General features: G+C 36.8%; 2 protein-coding genes across 3 annotated transcripts; both read left to right on the top strand.

Annotated features, from left to right (window-relative positions):
• Nucleotides 1-27: 27 nt before the first annotated feature.
• On the top strand, nucleotides 28-4,410 carry si:ch211-284e20.8 (uncharacterized protein LOC563738 homolog). Its single transcript, XM_027170041.2, has 7 exons — nucleotides 28-238; nucleotides 720-833; nucleotides 2,778-2,856; nucleotides 2,935-3,101; nucleotides 3,179-3,289; nucleotides 3,404-3,562; nucleotides 3,810-4,410. Exons 1-7 carry the CDS (start codon nucleotides 38-40, stop codon nucleotides 3,993-3,995), a joined length of 1,017 nt encoding a protein of 338 aa, XP_027025842.2. The 5' UTR covers nucleotides 28-37; the 3' UTR covers nucleotides 3,996-4,410.
• Nucleotides 4,411-4,992: 582 nt separating this feature from the next.
• On the top strand, nucleotides 4,993-19,459 carry hps3 (HPS3 biogenesis of lysosomal organelles complex 2 subunit 1). Of its 2 annotated transcripts, XM_047806847.1 has the most exons (18): nucleotides 4,993-5,375; nucleotides 6,252-6,758; nucleotides 7,006-7,174; nucleotides 7,268-7,350; nucleotides 7,443-7,629; nucleotides 8,459-8,540; nucleotides 9,394-9,548; nucleotides 10,097-10,198; nucleotides 11,061-11,169; nucleotides 11,876-12,051; nucleotides 12,559-12,739; nucleotides 13,416-13,649; nucleotides 14,790-14,975; nucleotides 15,070-15,264; nucleotides 15,572-15,679; nucleotides 16,730-16,936; nucleotides 17,087-17,177; nucleotides 17,995-19,459. In XM_047806847.1, exons 1-18 carry the CDS (start codon nucleotides 5,159-5,161, stop codon nucleotides 18,120-18,122), a joined length of 3,117 nt encoding a protein of 1,038 aa, XP_047662803.1. In that variant the 5' UTR covers nucleotides 4,993-5,158; the 3' UTR covers nucleotides 18,123-19,459. The 2 variants fall into 2 exon arrangements, with proteins under 2 accessions (XP_047662803.1, XP_027025490.1); XM_027169689.2 differs by lacking the exon at nucleotides 10,097-10,198 and having other exon boundaries at nucleotides 4,994-5,375.
• Nucleotides 19,460-19,706: the final 247 nt, after the last annotated feature.

Here is a 19,706-nt window from a genome sequence, read left to right as displayed (position 1 = left end):
CAGCTCAGTTTCTGCTGAAGCAGTTATACTGGGAAAAATGAGAAAAATACAGTTAATCTCCCTGTCACTGATAAGTTTATACTTTCACAGTGTCACTACATCTCCAGTACCAACAGGATGCCATGATCCGAGTGTAGTGAATGCAGCTGAGGTTGCACTGGACCAAATTAATGCAGCCAGAAAGGAAGGTTACATCTTTTCTCTGAACAGAGTGTATGATGTTCTGCAAGATGCAAAGGTAAGTTAATGCTGATTAATTTAATTAATTATTTATTATTTTAGTCAAGTCATATGTAAAACATTATTTATTTACACAATTGCTGTTTTCATTTGTTACAGTTAATTAAAGTCAAATAAATTGGCTTGTCTCGATACTGAGAAAACAGAAAGTTATTTCTCCTGAACACTTTCTTATGAAGGAAAAAGTTACAAAGCATTGACACTGGAAACCTCCATACAAAAAGCTTCACCATATCAATGATTACACAGTTTTATTGTGAAATAACTATATTCTAATCAATTTAGTCATAGTCATAAGTTATGCAGCACATTCACCAGGAATGTGCTTTTATCATTGAAACTACCACCAACTCTTCTAGCAGAGTTGGGCTATTACAGAAAAAACTTTCTGAGCAAGCAGAATACAGGATTCAACAACACGGTGGAATATAAAGTTCACATTTTGCTAAACAGTAATATTCCATATAATTATTGTGTAGGAGGAAGGAGGGAAGCTTTTACAACTGACAATAGATGTGCTGGAGACAAAGTGTCATGTGATAAGCAAAAAAAAATGGAAGTCTTGTGAAATCAAGGATATCACAAATGTTCCAGTAAGTCCTTATCTATCTATCTATCTATCTATCTATCTATCTATCTATCTATCTATCTATCTATCTATCTATCTATCTATCTATCTATCTATCTATCTATACGTTTTTTGTCAGCTGTGTAAAAAAATGCTGTAAAGTAAGGATATGTTCAAAACCAGTTAAAATTAACAAAATTATAAGGAAATGAACAGAAAAGAGAAAAGAGATACAGACCAAATCACTATTTGGTGTGAGCACCCTTTTCCTGCAAAACAGCATGAATTCTTTTAAGTACACTTGCACATAGTTTATGAAGAAACTCTGCAGGTGGAGAACTTGGTGAACTAATAAGAAAACCTTTGTAGATGTAGGCTGCCTCAAATCCTCCTGTCTCTTCATATAATCCCAGACATCAGTGATTTTGAGATCAGGGCCCTGTGAGGGCCAAACCCTCACTTCCAGGACTACATGTTCTTCTATATGCTGATGATAGTTCTTAATATTATTGGCTATATGTTTGAGGTCATTGCCCTGATGCAGAATAAATTTGGGGCCAATCAGACAGCTCCCATGATAGATAAGTACCTGCCTGTATTTCATAGCATTTAGGACATCATTAATCTCCAACTCCATTTGCAGAAATGCAGCCCCAGTCTTGTAAGGAACATCCACGATGCTTTACTGTTGCATACAGCCGCTCCTTATTGTACTGCTCTCCAACCTGTTGGCAAACAAACTGCATTATTGTACAGCCAAAATATGTCAAATTTTGACTTATCAGTCCAGAGCACATGATGCCATTTGAGCACCACAGTTCCTATGTTTTTGTGCATAGTTGACTCTTTTAGCCTTGTTTCCACTTCAAAGGTATGGCTTTTTGGTCACAATTCTTCCATGAAGACAGGAGTTCTCCAGAATGTAGAGGGTATACCTGGGTCCCACTAGTTTCCACTAGTTTTTTGCTGATGGTCCTGCTGGTCATCTTTTGATGTTGATTGGAAGTAAGCATGATGTAACTTTTATCTGCATAAAGTTTCCTTGCCCAAGCACTGCTCCTTAGTGTTGCCTGTTTTATTGTACTTCTTCAAAATAGCTTCCTGATGAAAATGACCTTGTCTTGTTGCTGTACTCAGTCTTGCTATGGTGTATGACCTTTGATATACTGTAGAACTGTTCTTCCTAACCTCAGCTTAGAAGCAACGTTTGGCTGTTTCTCAGCTAGTTTTAAGCATCCTACACATGTTTCTATTTTAGTTAATGACCATGTTTCAGTCTTTACATGAAATTGATGATCATTAACACCTGCTTAGTATACTTGGTTAATCATACACCTGACTCTGATTCTACAAAGTCTCTGAATCGTTGCAAGTGTACAAAGTAAGCAAGATGCCTGTCTAAAGGCAAAGGGTAATCACACCAAGTATTGATTTGATTTAGAATTTTCTAATTTTAATTTAATCTAATTTTTAGAATTTTCTGTCTGAACACTCACTTTTAAATTTTAAAAATAAAAAATTAACATTTTATATATATATATATATATATTTATACAGTGTGGGGGGCACGGTGGCTTACTCGTTAGCACGTTCGCCTCACACCTCCAGGGTTGGGGGTTCAATTCCTGCCCCTGCCTTGTGTGTGTGGAGTTTGCATGTTCTCCCCGTGCCTCTGGGGTTTCCTCTGGGTACTCTGGTTTCCTCCCCCAGTCCAAAGACGTGCATGGTAGGTTGATTGGCATCTCTGGAAAATTGTCCGTAGTGTGTGATTGCGTGAGTGATTGAGAGTGTGTGTGTGTGCCCTGCAATGGGTTGGCACTCCGTCCAGGGTGTATCCTGCCTTGATGCCAGATGACGCCTGAGATCTCCCCGTGACCCGAGTTCGGATAAGCGGTAGAAAATTAATGAATGAATGAATGTATAACTGTGGGAAAATTATGCATGTCAACTTACAATACATATGTTTAAGGTCTTCGGAAAGTGTGATATATCTGTCTTCATTCAAACCAACATTACTTTACGGAATTATAGTTGCACCATCCAGCAAGGTAAGGTCTCAGTGACTGTATCTATATTTTACCCCAAATTATATTTCCATTAAACAAAAAAATTGCACTCATTTTCAGTTCCTGCTGCTGCCATCGTTGACACATGTCCAGATTGTCCAACAACAGAGAGCCTGAACGATCCAATCGTATCTGAGACAGCAAAACTTTCCCTCGAGAAATTTAACAAAGAGACAACAATGTCTAATTACTTTATTCTTCTGAATATAACAGGGGCTAAAATGCAGGTACATTTTATTCACCTTTCTATTTCACTCCTTGAATTTTGAGTCACTTTAATCTCTATAACAATGACTTTTTATAGTGGGTTGTTGGTCCATCCTACTTTGTGGAGTTCATCATACAGGAAACAGACTGTTCCAAAACACTAACTGATGTAGATTGGAATCAGTGCCAGCCAATGAATGGGACACATGTAAGTTACTTGTTCAAAATTGAGATATATATATATACTGTGATATATATATATACTGTGAATGCCTATATATATAATACATTTTCACTTCATCTTTATTATAATATTTTTAAGATGAAGGGCTTCTGTACTGGATCACACATTACTTTTGATGATGACTCTGAGGAGAAAATGTCCAAAGAGGACAGCTGGATCAGAGGAACACACACTTCTATTGAAGAGGCTAAGATAAAACTTTCCAACAAAGTCAGCTGTTCACTCTATCAGCAAATGGTAGGTGTCTCTCTGGTATCAAGCAATTATCTCTCTTCAAGTTAATAATACAAAAAAGCAAAGCTTATTAAAAAAAAAAGTCTTCTGTCCTTAAGAGGTTCCAGTGATGGAAAAGGAGTGTAGAAACAGACTGTTACGAACTCCTGTGTAACATTAATTCACCAAGTAGACATTTGGTGTAATAAGATTTAATGCTAGCTTTATACAGATAGAAATGGAGTAATTGTGTGTTTTTGGTATAATGCAGCTTGAGATTGAACCGGAGAACAGCCACAGGATAACTAAAATCCATCCAGCCAACCAAGATCTGTCTGGGTCTGTGCTGGTTCTGCCCCCTCCACCGCTCCCAGTGCCTCCCAGAATACCAGCAACTGCTCCTAACTGCCCTGGAGAAAGGCACCACAACCTTGGACTAAAGTCACTGAAACTATGAATAAAATATCATGTACCAAAGGTCACTCCAAACTTTAAAATAAGATTAAAAAAACATACAGAAAAGAAAATAATAGCAGGCAGAGCTATTCTGTATATCCACATCCAGGTATCTGAGGTAAATAAATAAAACCAAAGATAATTTAAGCACAAAAACGTTTAAAGCATTAAAAACATTTGTTATCAGTGGTCACAGGGGTTTAGAACAAAAGGATTCCTTTTGTCATTTTTATTCATGCGTCTGGAGGTGAAAAACAAATTTAAATCTAGGAATGTTTTATAAATATGTAAAACTAAAAAAGGTAACAGCATCAAGATGAAACAATACACACAGGTGATTCAGCCGCACACACAGGTGATTCAGCTGTAAAAGAAAAATATAAATGAAGACTGCAATAAAACAAATTGTAAAAGTGTGTGGCCTTGAGTTTCTTCATGTGTCATTTCCACACTACATTATACTGAATTGTATTATCATTATTGTGTTGTTTTTTTATTTTTATTTATTTATGTAGTATGTAACCTAGTGAACCAGAGTTAATGTATCCAATGATAGAGACTTAAGCACTTTTGTACGTCGCTCTGGATAAGGGCATCTTCCAAATGCTGTAGATGTAAATGTACCTTTATTTATTTATTTATGTTTGTTGTTGTTGTTATGGGGCTTTGTGTAGAAGTTCTTTCCAATTCAGATAGTACGGTTTTACTTTATAGCATACAGTTGTAGGAGAATAATGACTCATAATCCTATTATCCACCATAGGTTCAGTTCCTTTTTGTGTCTGGCTCCTCTGAAAGCTTCCTCATGTTATCTAAGGGACTTTTCATTGTTCCATTTGTCTGGCTCCTTTAGAATCTACTAAACAAGTGTGCATTAGTAACACAAATCTAGTGAGAAATTTCTTCCTGACTGCAAGGAGAAGTATTAACCAATCAGATTGCAGTTTGCTTTGTTGTCAGGGAAAGTAACCAATAGGTACAGTAGGTAGTAGACTGTACGTGTTACAAAGAGGAAGTTGATAAACTGACGTTTGTTGTTGTTTTTTGCTGGATCATCACAAGACGCACAGCATGTGATGTTGAGCAGACTGCTCTACTGGGTTTAAGTGGTGATTAGATTAAACAAGATGGAAACGTGTTTCAGAGCCTTTTAATGCTGCTAAAATGGTCCGTGTGTATAACTGCCACCCGTTCGCGTGTCAGCGGATCGTCCCGGCGACGCAGGAGCCCGGGCTGGTGTGTAGCGGCGGGGGCGCGCTGTTCATCGTGTCCGCTGGAGGATGTAAGATCGAGGTGTATCACATACAGCAGGACGAATGTCCTCTAATCTGTCGCTTTTCCACCATGGGCTTAGTGCACAGTATTGTGTACAGTCAGATCGGTGAGTCGAACCTTTTCCTTTAAATTATCCAGAGGCTAACAAACATAAATCTAAATTTAAAGTTAGAATTTTTAAAAGTTAGGCAAATAATAAACCTGCTATTAAAGCCATAAATTTCATACTAACCTGGTCACAGATTGCTTAAGAGAATGGTTTGTTTTTTGTTTTCTCACCCAGTAATGGATAATTATTGTATATTGACTTCATTCACTCACTCACTCACTCACTCACTCATAAATTCATTCATTTATTTATTCATTCACTCACTCCCTCACTCAGTCACTCACTCATAAATTAATTAGTTTATTTATTCACTCATACATTCATTTACTCATGCATTCACTTATTCCTTCACTCATTCATTTAGTCATTCATTCACTCACTCACTCACTCAGTCACTCACTCACTCACTCACTCACTCATAAATTCATTCACTCACTCACTCACTCACTCACTCACTCATAAATTCATTCACTCACTCACTCACTCATTCATTCATTCATTCAGAACTGCAAAATTCTTCTAAGTTAGTCCTGAATCCTGTGCCTATCCCACTTAAACTGGGCATGGGGTGACAATACACCCTGTCAACCCAGCTCAGTGGCAATCAGAGGGAGAGCAGGAAGGTGTTCGGATAAACACATGTAACATATTTTATCAGTGTGGTAATTTAGTTTCCAAACATTGGCATTGTGGTATTATGTAGTAAAACAAAACTCTGACACTTACTGACTATGTGTACTGGCATTTATGTTTGTTCTTCTTTCCATCTGGGTTCCCCTGGAATCCATTACTGTACCATTGGAAGTACAGTATACTGCTGACTTTTTTTGCACCTATGATATCAGATTTTCTTTCAATTTGTTCCATTTATAGGGGATTACCTGGTCACCATTGAGGAGAAGAATGGTGCTACCTACCTGAGGGCCTACACTAATTGGCGCTACCAAGCAGTTGAGAAGAAGCGTGTAGGCGTTCGCTTGCTCGGGCACCTCATGCGCAGTCCGGTCCACCATGGCACCCCCAAAGAACAGATGGAGATTGTAGAGATACCTTTGTCAGAGACACCGCTCTGCACTGCTTGCTGCTCCATCACAGGTGCCCTGCTGGTGGCTTGTGCAAAGAGCCTGGTGCTGTTTAGTCTGAAGTTGCAGTCGCTTAGTGATCAGCATTATGCTCTTGACTTTGAGAGGCTCCTCATCCTGTATGTTTCTGGTTGGAGCCCATCACAGGTGGCACTCTGTGGTGGGTACATTGCCATGCAAACAGAACTGGAGGTACTGGTTGTGAAGCTGGAGAACCTGGAAAAGATTTGTGCATCTAATGAAGAGCATACGCAGCTGCATGGTGATGATACGGCTGCAGTTGGTGTTACTGAAAATGGTATTATTACATATGAGTAGTATTTGCTTTTTTATACATTCTTTGTTGAGTGATTAAGTTTCTCATTTGTACATTAAAAAACTACAGACTTTAGCATGGGTTTTGTTGCCCTGCTGTATAATTTGCAGTACATTAGTTCAAAAGCTGTGCATCAAATATTACAACAGTTTCGCTGCATCTGCATGCTGTTAGCTGCTTGCTTGATGCTTCTTGCCAGGATAACATATTTTATTTTATTTTTATTTAGATGTTAAAAAGGAGCCACATTGTCCCCTTGAGTCTGATGACTACTTTGTGATCCCGAAGCATATGGAGATGCTGGGAGATAAAGCAAAGGATTGTGGAGTGTCCCTATCTTTAGAGTGGACTGTAATGGAGACAGAGGCAAACATGGGGGTTACCTACATCTTGTACAGGTGCAAAAAACACTAATGAGCAAGAGGTTCTTGATCACTTTGTATTTGTTATAAGAACACAGAAAGTATGTTTGTCATTTGTCCTGTTTTTAGGAGGTTTGCCCCAGATTTCTTCCAAGGCTGCACTGTGGAGGACACACGTTTGCACTCCCTGCAGCTCCACCCCTTGTACACTGGTAATCATTGTCCACTCTATGTTCAGTAGACGTCATATTCATTTTATGCCCCATTAAGTTCTCTATACACGTCCTCTCTCGTGTTTGCACAGGTAATCCGGATGCAAGCAGTGATGCTGAAAAAAGTGACCCTACCTGTATGTTCTGTTTCTTTTCTCTACCAAATGCTGGTTACATGTACAGCCTGAAGAACACCGTGGAGCTCATTTCAACATACCAGTACCCAGAAAAGGCCCATCAGGCTTTGCTGTGCAACCAGTTTCTACATGTTATCACACAGTAAGGCAATATTGTGTAAGGAAGCAGAAGATATCATCTTGTCTGCAGAAACAGCTTTTGACTGAATTTGCTGTGCAAGGACTTAAACATGTCTGGGCATTGGTATTGGTATTATGGTACCATGGGTATTAGAAAAATAATCAACGAGAGAGTGAGGTTTTGCAGTTCAACTGGGAGCTTTCTAATTTATTTATTTAATAATGATCTAATCAATAAATAGTCCTAATCTAAAAGTCTTATCATTTACAGATTATACATTGAAGCAGCCAGTAACCCAATCTCTCTCTCTCTCTCTCTCTCTCTCTCTCTCTCTCTCTCTCTCTTTCTCTCTCTCTCTCTCTCTTTCTAAGACAATACTTTTCATGATACAGCAGAGTAACCAGAATGTAATGTTCAAAAAGTCCTGAATACTTTCCTGTGCCAAATTACTTCGATAAATGCTTAGTAAACATCACACAGTTTCCCCAGATCACTGATTATAAGTATATATTTGTTTTTTTAAACTAGAGCACATTTGAAAAATCTGGAATGCGGAAAATTAATGGAAAACGTATTAAAGCTAGCACAATAATATAAAACTGTGATCTGCATAGATTGAAAATGAATCATCACCTTTTGACCAATCAGAATCAATAATTGAAACAACATTGTGGTAGGAATCATATGTCAGTATGGTTTCATATTTGATCAGTTTTTAGCTACATTTAATCAGATCACCCCTGTAATTTCATCGACCATGCATTTATCTGCTTGTGCAAGTTAATTGTTTTACTGGAAGCGATCTGAAACAATGTTTTGAAGCCTTTTTTTTTTTTTTTTTTTTTTGTAGAAATGCTCTGCAGTGTTTCTCTGTGAGATGTAGTGCCGTTGCTGCTAGGGTCGAGGACCCCTACATTGACACCACCATGAAGGTAAACGGTATTAGAATGTGGCTGTGTCCTGCTAACTCTCTGAACAGAATCAACTACTGGCTTTCCATTAGACATCTTTTATTTATGGACTCAATTAGGAGATTGATACCATGTGACCTGTATCACATATTTACATCAAGCAGCTATTTTAACATCTTTTAACAAGACCTCAGTGTATATGTGGAAAACAGCTTTTCACACTTATTAAAAAAACAATGCACATTTTTAATTCCGTTTAGGTAAAAATAGCAGAGTCATTTTGTCGCAAGCAGCACATACGGGTTTACTGGTTAGCAATGATTAAAATCGGGGTGTGTACTGTATCTATAACAAATAAATCAGCACCAACACATGGAGCCAAGTGCTTTACCCGAGTATTCGTAGCAATCTACAGTATCTCGATTTATAACATTGAAACAGGAAGATAACGGAGAGTGAAAAAACTGTAACAGAATTGCACTGTAATTGAATTGCACAGAAGAATGAGACTTTGTAGACGTTGCAACAACAAACCTTCAGCAACCATTGGTACACATACTGTGAGAGAATTAGGCAGTGGATACTCTTTTTGTTTTGCTTCATCAATTTCTGTCCACTGCTTATCCCCTTCCCCTGAGGAAGGGAGGACAGAAATGAAGGACACAAGGAATAGTCAGCAAATATATTTGCCAAATATACAGAGGGACAGCCTCATCTTTTAGTGAATATTGTGAAGACTCGTGCACCAATTCACAAATGGTAAATCTCTGTGTCTTATGTGTGACTTATGCTGCTCTCTCAAGCTTTATTGTTTGTAAATATCAGATTTTATTCCACCCCACACCCCGTGTTTTCTGTCTATCTGTCTGTCTAGGCTTGTCCTCCTTTCACTATGGAAGTTTCTGCTCTCCGTATACAGCTGTTCATCGGTCTCAAGTCTCTGTGTCATGATGGAAATCACATTGTGCTGCTCACAGCTGCTGACGTTGAGACCAAAGAGGAGACAGAGCGGGTGACTAGAAGATCTATGTAGGTCATGTCTTTCTCTAGAACAAAGCTCCTATTTATAAAAAAAAAAAAAAAAAAAGATTAGCAAAGCTATGCTGTCTCACTCTTAGCTTGGTTTATCCACTTAGATTTTTGCTGGCTTTTAGCTTTATTTTATTTAGTTTGCCTTGGCTGCAGGTTTTTAAGTGATTTTTTTAAATCAAATAATCATAAATATTAAATACATTTTGTGATGGATGAACAACAAACATATGTAAGCAGTCTGATTAATATTTTTATTTTATGCCAAATATTAGCACAAATGAAAGGATCCTGACTGCTAAGTTCATTACAAAATAAATCATGAAGCTTTTGACCATTTGTATTACCTTTTTGATCGAATCTAGCTTAAATTTTATGCGAGCAATGCACTGTAGTGTTTTTTGTTATTATACCTCTCAGCTTTCCAGACGTAATAGCATTTTTCTCCATGATTCCTGTTGGTCATACATGTGAGTGTGATTATGTAAATAATCTCCTATTTCATGGCTCCACATGCATTGACACTCAGCGAATGTTCTGTATTGTAGCAAATCAAAAGAACAGAAATCAATGGCAGAGATTTTCCTAGCCGTAGGTATAGATCCAACCACCAGCCCAGCTCTGGAGAGCTTCCTGTCCAGGTCCTTCCTGTAAGTCAGACCTGTGTGTTCCCTCTAATCTAATGTAAAAAATTCCCCTGAAAGAACGCTAACTTTCCCCTGTTCCTGTGCTAATCCTGTGTGAACCCAACTGATCTAACATTTATTTGGATTTCCTTTTTTTTTTTTTAATATTTTTATCCAGAGAAAGGTTAATCTGTTCTAAATTGTATTAGATATTTTTAAATGATGTAGTTTAGTATAAAGTAGTGTAGTTCTGCAGGAGATGAAAGGCAAACAAATTTAATTTCCAGTAACTGTCTGAGTCTAGGTTTTTAAGTAGGTTATTATTAGTCAGAAGGACAGCAGTGTTTTATTTACCCTGATGCTGGTATGTGGGTCGTGTCAAAGTGTTGTTTGCTTTAAAGACGCATTATAGACCACTGAATTACTCTGTAGTCCTGCCTTTACTCCTCTAAAACCTGAGGTAATTTTATAAAATTATGCTTTGCGGATTATTTCTCTTGATGAATGGACTGCTGTACTCCATTATTACAGTAACTCAATAATATTAAATACTCAAAGTAAGTGATATGTTGTAGACATTTGGGAAAGCTTATTAAAGTCTGTGAGCTAAGGTCATAATTTTGCTTTTTAGATTTTAAGGACTGTGATCAGGATGCAACAAGTGTTTGTTCTAAATAAGCAATTGCAAAGATTTTAACATGGAAAAATATGGAAAAATAAAAAAAATGTACTTAAAAAAGTACTAAATCCAAATGAGTTCAACAACAGAATTGTGTATTGTGCCATTAAAACATTTTAGAATATGGGTTAGGGACTAGTTAGAAAAGTGGTGTTCAGTGGTGTCATGACCTCTCATTGGTGTTGGATTTCATTATTTTGGTATCAGATCCAAGAAAACCTCTGTGTCAAAGCTGAAGGAGCCCAGCGAGAGTGGCCATGGCTGGAACCTGTACGTGATAAGCACCGTGTCCACGCTGCAGCTCTACAGAGAGATGGTACAATTTAACCCTGATCTGATTTCTGCTTAACAGCCACTGCATGTTTATTTAATGCATTTATAAACATCAAGTAAAGTACACTCTGTCATCTATTGAGAAAGATCATTTAATAGGAGATGGTGTGGGATAGAGCTTTAGGCATTCATTTCAATGTTAGAGATTTAAGCACTTATGTACGTCGCTCTGGATAAGGGCGTCTGCCAAATGCTGTAAATGTAAATGTAAAGGTCAGTGTTGTTTAAGATGAAGGAGGATTTATTTATTCTTTGTTATACTAACACACTGTTTTGGGTGTTGATTAATTTTGGATATCAGAAGCTCATACAGTTGTTCTGACTACAATAAAGATAAGATTTATTTTATTAAGCTCAGTGCAATACAATATCTGTCAGTAGTATCAACAACTCACAGGGACTTGTAATGGTATTTTTTTTTTAAATAGAAAATTTACCACAACAGGAAATAATTCAGATTAGTTTGTGCTTTGAAGTTGCTGATTGGTAGACACAGGACACAGGTACAATATTTACATCATCTTAAAAAGTAAAAGAATCGATTCTGTCATCTTCTGTCACAGTCAGCATTGTAAACATTAATAGGATAAAATTAATTATTGTAAAGAATCAGAAAAAAATGTATATGCTACCCGGACATCCCGGTGTCAGCTCTAATAACATACATATTGTTGGTTATCTTTTGGCAGATGGAGTACAGTAAACGTTACGAGCAGGCCAGCCCACTGTCCCAGAACTATATTCATTTGCTTAGTGAAGCTCATTTGCTGCTGAGAGCCAGTCTGCTCTGTCCAAACGCAGACAGAGCCAAGATCCAGGAAGCTTTTCAGGAGAGCTGTGCCCAGCTGGGAGACTGCTTCAGCAGGTGCATCATAGAACAAACGCTCTTGAATGTCCACACTGTAAACAAACTTGTGTAGCTTTCAAATACGCCACTACTGAAAGGCGACAACAGTTACACCTTTTAAGGCTTTACTATTAATAATTAGTATGAGGCTGTGGTTTCTACCAGTTTACAGTTTACAGACCCGTCTCAGTCCGACGGATAATGGAAAATATATACTTATAAAAACTAGACTGGGCCGCATCCAGACTGTGTTTTCCCTTTTGATCCCTGATCTAGATGGTTTTTTGGCATGTGGCTTTCTGTATGTACGTATATTCTGTTTAACCAGTAATGCAGTTCGTTTTATCCATCCATGCTTGTATTAGATCCCTTTTTGAACAGAGTTTGGTTGGTTTGCTTGACATTTTAAACAAAAACACGTTTTTCAAATTTAAAATAAGCGATAAGCATTGCACTATTGAAACATATGATAGTAATATTTTTTAATAGTGTTTCTGGATGACTGCGTTTCTATTTGCTTTCTAGGCAGGAAAAGCGGGATTGTCACTTGGCTCTTCCATACTACAAAATGTCTGGCCTGTCAGTGACGGAAGTGATCCAGAGAAACGTTGCAGTATGCAGGGGTCCTGCTCCTGATTATGGGAAAGGCTTTCTTTTCTTCCTGAAGCACTCCCTCTATGAGGAAAGCATGGAAGAACTCAGCGAAGTAAGAAAATCACCTAAAAACCCTGTAGTAAATTTTATATGTTGTTATTCCATACAATATACTCAAATGTATGGACTTAAAAAGTAAATATATTTATTACGCACATGCATGTACAAGAATACAGAGCAAAAAAATCTTAAGTCCACTAGTTTGTATGACCTTTCAAACAATATCTGATATTCTGATAAATTGTTTAGGAAATACTTGTATAGCATTTAAAGGATAACACAAATGTAATTAATATTAACGTAACAGACATACACGTTATTAAAACATTTTATTGACGTAAAGATTTTTCAATGTAATCTTACAACATTTTTATTCGTTTTTTATAATGGTTGTAATTAAAGATGCATGGAAAATGCATTGCACTGCTTGTAGTACCATGACAGAAATTTATGTAATTATGCTAACACATTTATATGACATATAAAACTGATGAATTAGAATATCACTGGAAATGAATCACTGTCCCAATGCGTAGTGAGTCAGGGCCTGAATTCATGTACACTATGTACTGATTCATGACCTAGGGAGCTAATCGAGGCTCATGCATGCACTTCTACGTGTTCTGAAAAAAGCGTTATGGATGAAAACTTAGTTGAATTTCAAGCACACAGCAGGATTAGGGATGTATAATGCAGATTAGGAAATAAAAGAAAGTTTACACCTACAGGAAACTGCTAACACTGTGTTGGAGATCTTCAGTAAAGCCGAGCCGGGCCAGCTCCCGTACGTAGTGAGCAGCTTATTCATGAAGAACGCTAATCCAGCCTGTGTACGTGCACACCTAGAGCAGCTGGAGCTCAGTGGCGCTCCGTCTGTCACAGTCACGCTGTGTAAGGCTGCTCAGTCACTGCGCTTAGGAGACCTGCAGTACTACCAACAGCAAATGGATCGGCATGCCGAGGTGAGATTCAGCCGTGTCGGCAGTTAAGGAGGTGACAGCATTTAAGATTCAAGATTTTTGTTGTCTTATGCACTTAGGAACAATGAAAGTCTTTTGTTTTTACCTCAAGAGAACAAAGGGTAGAAGGGCAACAAACATTAACATTACAATAAAAGTAAATAAAAAATGAAAAATATCCGAAAAGTAAAGACATTGCAAGAATCAGAGATGAAGTTTTTTTTTTTTTTTTTTTTAAAGTAAGAAGTAAAATAAAAAGTAAAGTATAAATAATAAAAAAAAAACTCATATTCAATAGAAACAATTTGTAACAACCGTTTCCATAGTACGGTGTTGTGCAAGTATACAATTAAAGTGACAATATATTTAAAGTGACAATGTAGTGTAATGTGATGTGTAAGAATGCCAGAGCTTGCTAGTTCAGGTAGTATGAAGTTGGGTAAAATATCCATTGTAAAAATGCAGGGTACATTTAAACAGCAGGGATAGTTGTAAGCATGATGTCCCGATGGAAGTGCTAGTGGGTGACCACTGAAAATCAGCCCGATGGCCTGCGCATTTAAATTGTGTATTTACTGCATTTTTTTATTATTAAGTGTGAGAAGTTTTTTTTTTTTCTTTTTTTCTTTTTTAAACAAAGCAGTCAGATCATGCAAATAAAATCTTCTTGCAGGAAAATGCAGTTCACTAAAGGGGGAAGGATGTGACATATGAAAAGCACACATCTGTGCTTACTTTTTTACATTTTGTACTACTCACTGCTCTTTCTTGGTGTTTGGTGAATTTGCACGCTATTTTTACCAAAAAAGCGCAAAGAATTTGCGTTTCTGTAATGATTAACATGTCTACTTAGTAATGATTATTTATAGGTAAAATGTGTAATGCCCTGCTATTTACATTTATTTCAAATATCTTAAACCTTATAATTATCTTTTTATACATTAGATTTTTTTGTGTGTGTATTTTTTTTTTCCAATCTAATTGGATCTGTTTGATGGTTCCTTTTTGGAAATCCAGCATAAAAACTTATCATCAAAGTCTGCACAATATATTATTATCTTATACTACTGGAGTTAAAGTTAAATGTTTATGGACAAGTTAAATGTTTAGACAGTCTTTCTCTGTCCTTGTTCTCTTGGCCAGATGCTGCAGGTGTACGGCTTCATAGAGGAGCCTAAGCTTCTTGTGCATCGCAAAGGGAAGGCCGTGGTTCCCACTCAGCTAGCACGGCACCTACGGGACACCCAGGACGGCCTTCTGGTGGCTGCCGTCGTGGCACTCCATGAGAACAGCAAGGTCAAACTGGAAGAGGCTGAACTCTTCTTTCAGGTACAGCAAATTCAACATGACGTAGCATCTTATTCAATGGATGCCATTTTCTGGTTTTTTTCTATTTACTTATTTTTATTTTTCTCTGTATCAGGAGTTGTGTAAGGACAGCGCAGAGTCTCAGAGCATTCCTCAGCAGCTGGTAGATTTCTGGGAGGCTCTGCTGGTAGCATCATCTCAGGAATCAATAGTCCAGGAGCTTTTGTTCCACCTCACCTCTGTGTACATCGAACGCATCATGTGCAGAGAGCGCTCAGGCATTAAAGCACTCAAAACAGCTGAAGACTTGGTGAGTTTAGACCCCACCTTCACACTGACTTGGACAAAGTCGTGCAACACATACAGTACATACAGTATAGAACCAAAGCAAAGACCTGCATACCTTTTCTATGAGAGCTCCTTGTTTTAACCCAGACCTAGGCTGTTACGAGTTATCACTCACTAACACATCAAAAATAAGAGAGGCAGATGAACCAGTCAATATACAAATCTGTAATAAGGCTTTAAAATGATAACAACCTGGGTTGAATGTGCACAGTCTGAAATGTCTGAAATGCCTTATAGATTGACTCCTGAACTTTTTCTTTCCTTTCCAGATCAACTCCTGTTCTCACTATGGATCACTGTTCCCATGGTTGAGCTTTCTGACTCCCGCTCGGTTCAACATCACACATGACCACCAAGAAGACCTTCAGAAACTTCAGGTCTGTAACTTGATACGCTTGTGTATAGGTAACGTTTGTTGAATATCGTGCCGTGCATAAATTTGCTAGTAGATTTAGTTAGAATTGATGTTTTTTAAGCTCACATATCATCAACAGTTTGGCTGTAGCGTTTATGATATTTATCTGCTTGCAAAACTTTTTGTCTCAGCTAAAGCAGTTATAATTTGACTAGCAAAAAAGACGGTTCAACCAAGAAGATAAGACTTCAAAGAAGTATTATGCCTTAGTATAGTATAATGCTTCATGTTGATTATATCTTGATCCTTAACCTGTAAGTTAAAAAGCCTCAGACTTGTGAAACAGCACAAGAAGAGGACAGTAATCTGTGGTCGATTATAGCACAGCATTCAAGTGATCTGAACTCTGGCTTTTTCAGTGAGTGAGATCATTGGGGTTTTTTTTTTGCCAAGTTTATGAATTTTCCCCTAAAGAACAGTTTTTTTTTCTTCAATAAATCAGGTGAAGTGGAAGTAAGCCACTCTTTTCCAAGATATAGCTAAACATTTTGGAAGGTAAATGAATTCAGTCTAAAGATGTAGTAAGAATAATGGGCTATACATACAGTTGCATACTTCTATGAAAGAAAAGACTGTTAGTTAGCTCACCATTTTTGTTAAAGAGCTCCACTTATTCCAGAACAACACATAACTACACGTAGTAGAATGTGTTTTATCTGCCACCATCTATACTTCTGTAAAGCTGCATTGAGACAATGGGAAATTGTTAAAATAAAAATAAATTGAATCGAATCTACCAAGGTTTTCTGTTTTTATCTATCTATCTATCTATCTATCTATCTATCTATCTATCTATCTATCTATCTATCTATCTATCTATCTATCTATCTATCTATCTATCTATCTATCTATCTATCTATCTATCTATCTATCTATCTATCTATCTATCTATCTATTCCTGCCTGCTAGGATGTTCTTGTTGACTTTATTGGCATCTTGACTCAAGTCTGATTGAGGAATCAGAAAAAGTGTATAAACTGAACTGTGGTGTTCTTTATATTATATGATATAGTCTCTGCTGTGTGGCCCAACGCTGGACGTTTCCTCCGTTGTGCCTCTGCTAGAACAGCTATCTGATGAGGATAACACTGGCCTTAGCGTGCACGTGCTTTGTGCCACCAAACTGGGTCAGCATGAGAGAGCCATCGAGAAGCTACTGGACCGCTGCCCTCATGCCATCATCTTCTATGCCAACTATGAGTTACATAGCGACAAAATGGTATACAGCTTCATACACTACAGCTACATATTTAGGAATAAATAATGTACTTATTTTAGATATAAATGCTAGAATTTTGTTTGCTGTGTGATTTTCTAGGGTAACATTTAATCTAAAGCAGTATTCATTCATCTTTATCTTATACTGCAGGCCTTGTGGTGGCAGAAGCTATTTCCTGAGCTTTGTGAGAGGACACGGCTTTCTTCAGGAGACAATGGCGTTTTACTCACTGCTCTCAAAGGTAGCCATTTGCTATATATCTTATGAATATACTAGAAAAACATTATTCAGCTAGCAGCCTATTTAAGTACATTTTTACTGGTCCATAGATTTTGTTTTTTGCAAGATGATTAAATTTGCATATTCACATGGGAGGCAACAATTGCTTTACTTTCAGTAAAAGGCAGTGTAAAAATCTTCCTTATTCTTGTCCACAGTTGAAAAGTAATCACCTTGGCCATCAGCGTTCCTGATTCTCTAATAAAAGAATTTTACAGATGTGCACATGATGTTCATAATATTCCGATAATTAAATCTCCATCGCTGATGAAGGAAAGCTAGCCAACAGCCTCTGAGCCTATTCTTCAATGCTGTTGTTAATCGTAAAAAAGAAAATCTCATGAGATAACAAAAACAGATCAGGTCTAATATGAAAAGAATACGTATTCATTCAAATGCTTTATAAATAGCTTTGTAGCTTTATATGTGTTGACACAGCACTTATATGTACTGTATGAATAGCCTTATACTAAAATGTGGGCTTCCTTTTTAAGTTGCTTTATACTTTTCTTTGTGTTTTTTACTTATGACAGTTGGTGGCTGTTGGTCATGCTTCCACAGAAGTTAGAAATAATCCATCATATCTTAACAGTAAATAAGATCATGGATCTTTAAAAAATGAATCCTTATTTTTATGGAGAGGAGAAGGAGTGTTTAGCCTTGCTACCCAGGCTTCTTTTTTACTTCAGGTTTTATATGAATCCCTCCCAAATCGTCTCACTTTTCCTATAATCATATCAAGGATGTGTGACGTTTCTTTGTTGATGTGTTTGTAACAGAGACTCTGGGAGTGGTGGCCATGGAGCTGAACCCAGTAGAGTTTTTGGACTTGTTACCAGACGATGGTACTGCACACTTCTTCTTGCCTCATCTTCTGAAATGTAGCCAGAAGCATCTCCTTACATGACATGCAGGACATCATACCATTCCACTCCTAGTTTGTACAATCATATAAGCTAACACATGAATAGAAAATTGTTTGGGATAATATTAATAGCAAAATATTAACCTAGTAACAGTTTTATATTTCTTATAATATACATTTATTATAATATACAGACATATAGGTAAATATTACACCCCTAATAGCATTAAGATAATGTTTATTAAAGTATTCTGTGTAGAATATGAGTTCAGGAGCAACACAATCTGCTTGTTAGTAAATCAAGTTCAATAATTGTGGCACAAAACATATGTAATATTTGTTTGGTTATATGATATGTCTCATGATATGTGATATGTCAATTCAGTTCCCAACTCGAACTGAATGCTGGTTTGCTCATTATTGATTTGTATTGTTTATATATAAGACAATCAACAGTACATAGCCTGAATATGATGCTTTAGTATAATGGCCTAAATAGTGAATTTCAGATATTATATTTTGTTTTGTTTTTTCCACAGTTTGTCTTTGGGTTCTCCATATTTCTGAAATGACCTATTAAAACACGTATCTATTTAAAAGCCTCCATTATAAAGGTGGACGTTATAACAACAGAGAATATAAGTCGAATCTTCTGGATGTAGTAAATATTTCATGTTTTTACATCTAGTTTGATTTGATTATTATGATACACCTCGGTGTTTAATGTTAGCCCAGTAATGGTGAGGTTTTTTAACGCTTTGAAAAAGATACATGTACTTATATTTACATTCATATAGTCATTCGTAGCACTTCTGTCATGAATCATAATTCTGGAGTCATAACAGATTCACTGTCAAAATTACGATCAAAACTACTATCTATAAACTATTATATAAAATCTTTGGGCCATTATTCTAAAACATCATATTCATCATCTGAATTTAACACTTAAAATAGAAAAAGTTTGTGTTGCAAATAATTTTTTTTACACAACTGCCTCAGGTTATGATATGAACATTACAATCATGTGAGCTCAAGCAAGAACAAGGTAACTGATACTGCTTAGTCGCTTACTCTGAGAACTATTTAGGGTTTAGGCTATAGGAATTTTTTTAATATTCCTTCTTCTATGCAGGTTTATGTACTAATTACTGCAATTCTCAGCTATACCACTGGAGTCTTTTAGTTCTGTAAACTAAACTAAACCAAAAGTCATTAGCAATATATGCTTTTCTTGGTTGCCATCTTATGACACATGGATGTAAGTATTTGCACATTTAGCACTTATGTGTATTTTATCTATTGTGTGCTGATATTTAAAATACATTTGTCTTCTTTCTCTTTTTATGCTTTTTTTTATTAAATTATGCAAAATATCACAATGTGTCAGGTGTATTATATAATTCAATAAATCTTTACTACAGTATGTCTGTTCTGTTCTTGACTTTTGTTTTTTGTTTTTTTTTTTGTGTGTGTGTGTGTGTGTGTGTGTGTGTGTGTGTGTGTGTGTGTGTGTGTGTGTGTGTGTGTGTGTGTGTGTGTTCCCTCTCGGGCAAATCCGCGGTCACCTGAACGGACTTTTATAACGGATTATAAATAAAATGCCAAATAAAATCCTTGAAACAA

Source organism: Tachysurus fulvidraco, chromosome 2, assembly GCF_022655615.1.
Source record: "Tachysurus fulvidraco isolate hzauxx_2018 chromosome 2, HZAU_PFXX_2.0, whole genome shotgun sequence".
NCBI classification, from domain to species: Eukaryota; Metazoa; Chordata; class Actinopteri; order Siluriformes; family Bagridae; genus Tachysurus; species Tachysurus fulvidraco.
This window is presented reverse-complemented; position numbering and strand designations above follow the sequence as displayed.

Bases quoted from the DNA above. Each gene is read 5' to 3' on its own strand.
- si:ch211-284e20.8 (XM_027170041.2), top strand. From the start codon at position 38: ATGAGAAAAATACAGTTAATCTCCCTGTCACTGATAAGTTTATACTTT. The intron at 834-2,777 runs GTAAGTCCTTAT...CATATGTTTAAG, and splicing joins AGGATATCACAAATGTTCCA to GTCTTCGGAAAGTGTGATAT. The intron at 3,290-3,403 runs GTAAGTTACTTG...AATATTTTTAAG, and splicing joins AGCCAATGAATGGGACACAT to ATGAAGGGCTTCTGTACTGG.
- hps3 (XM_047806847.1), top strand. From the start codon at position 5,159: ATGGTCCGTGTGTATAACTGCCACCCGTTCGCGTGTCAGCGGATCGTC. The intron at 13,650-14,789 runs GTGAGATTCAGC...TCTCTTGGCCAG, and splicing joins AAATGGATCGGCATGCCGAG to ATGCTGCAGGTGTACGGCTT. The intron at 15,680-16,729 runs GTCTGTAACTTG...TATATGATATAG, and splicing joins AAGACCTTCAGAAACTTCAG to TCTCTGCTGTGTGGCCCAAC.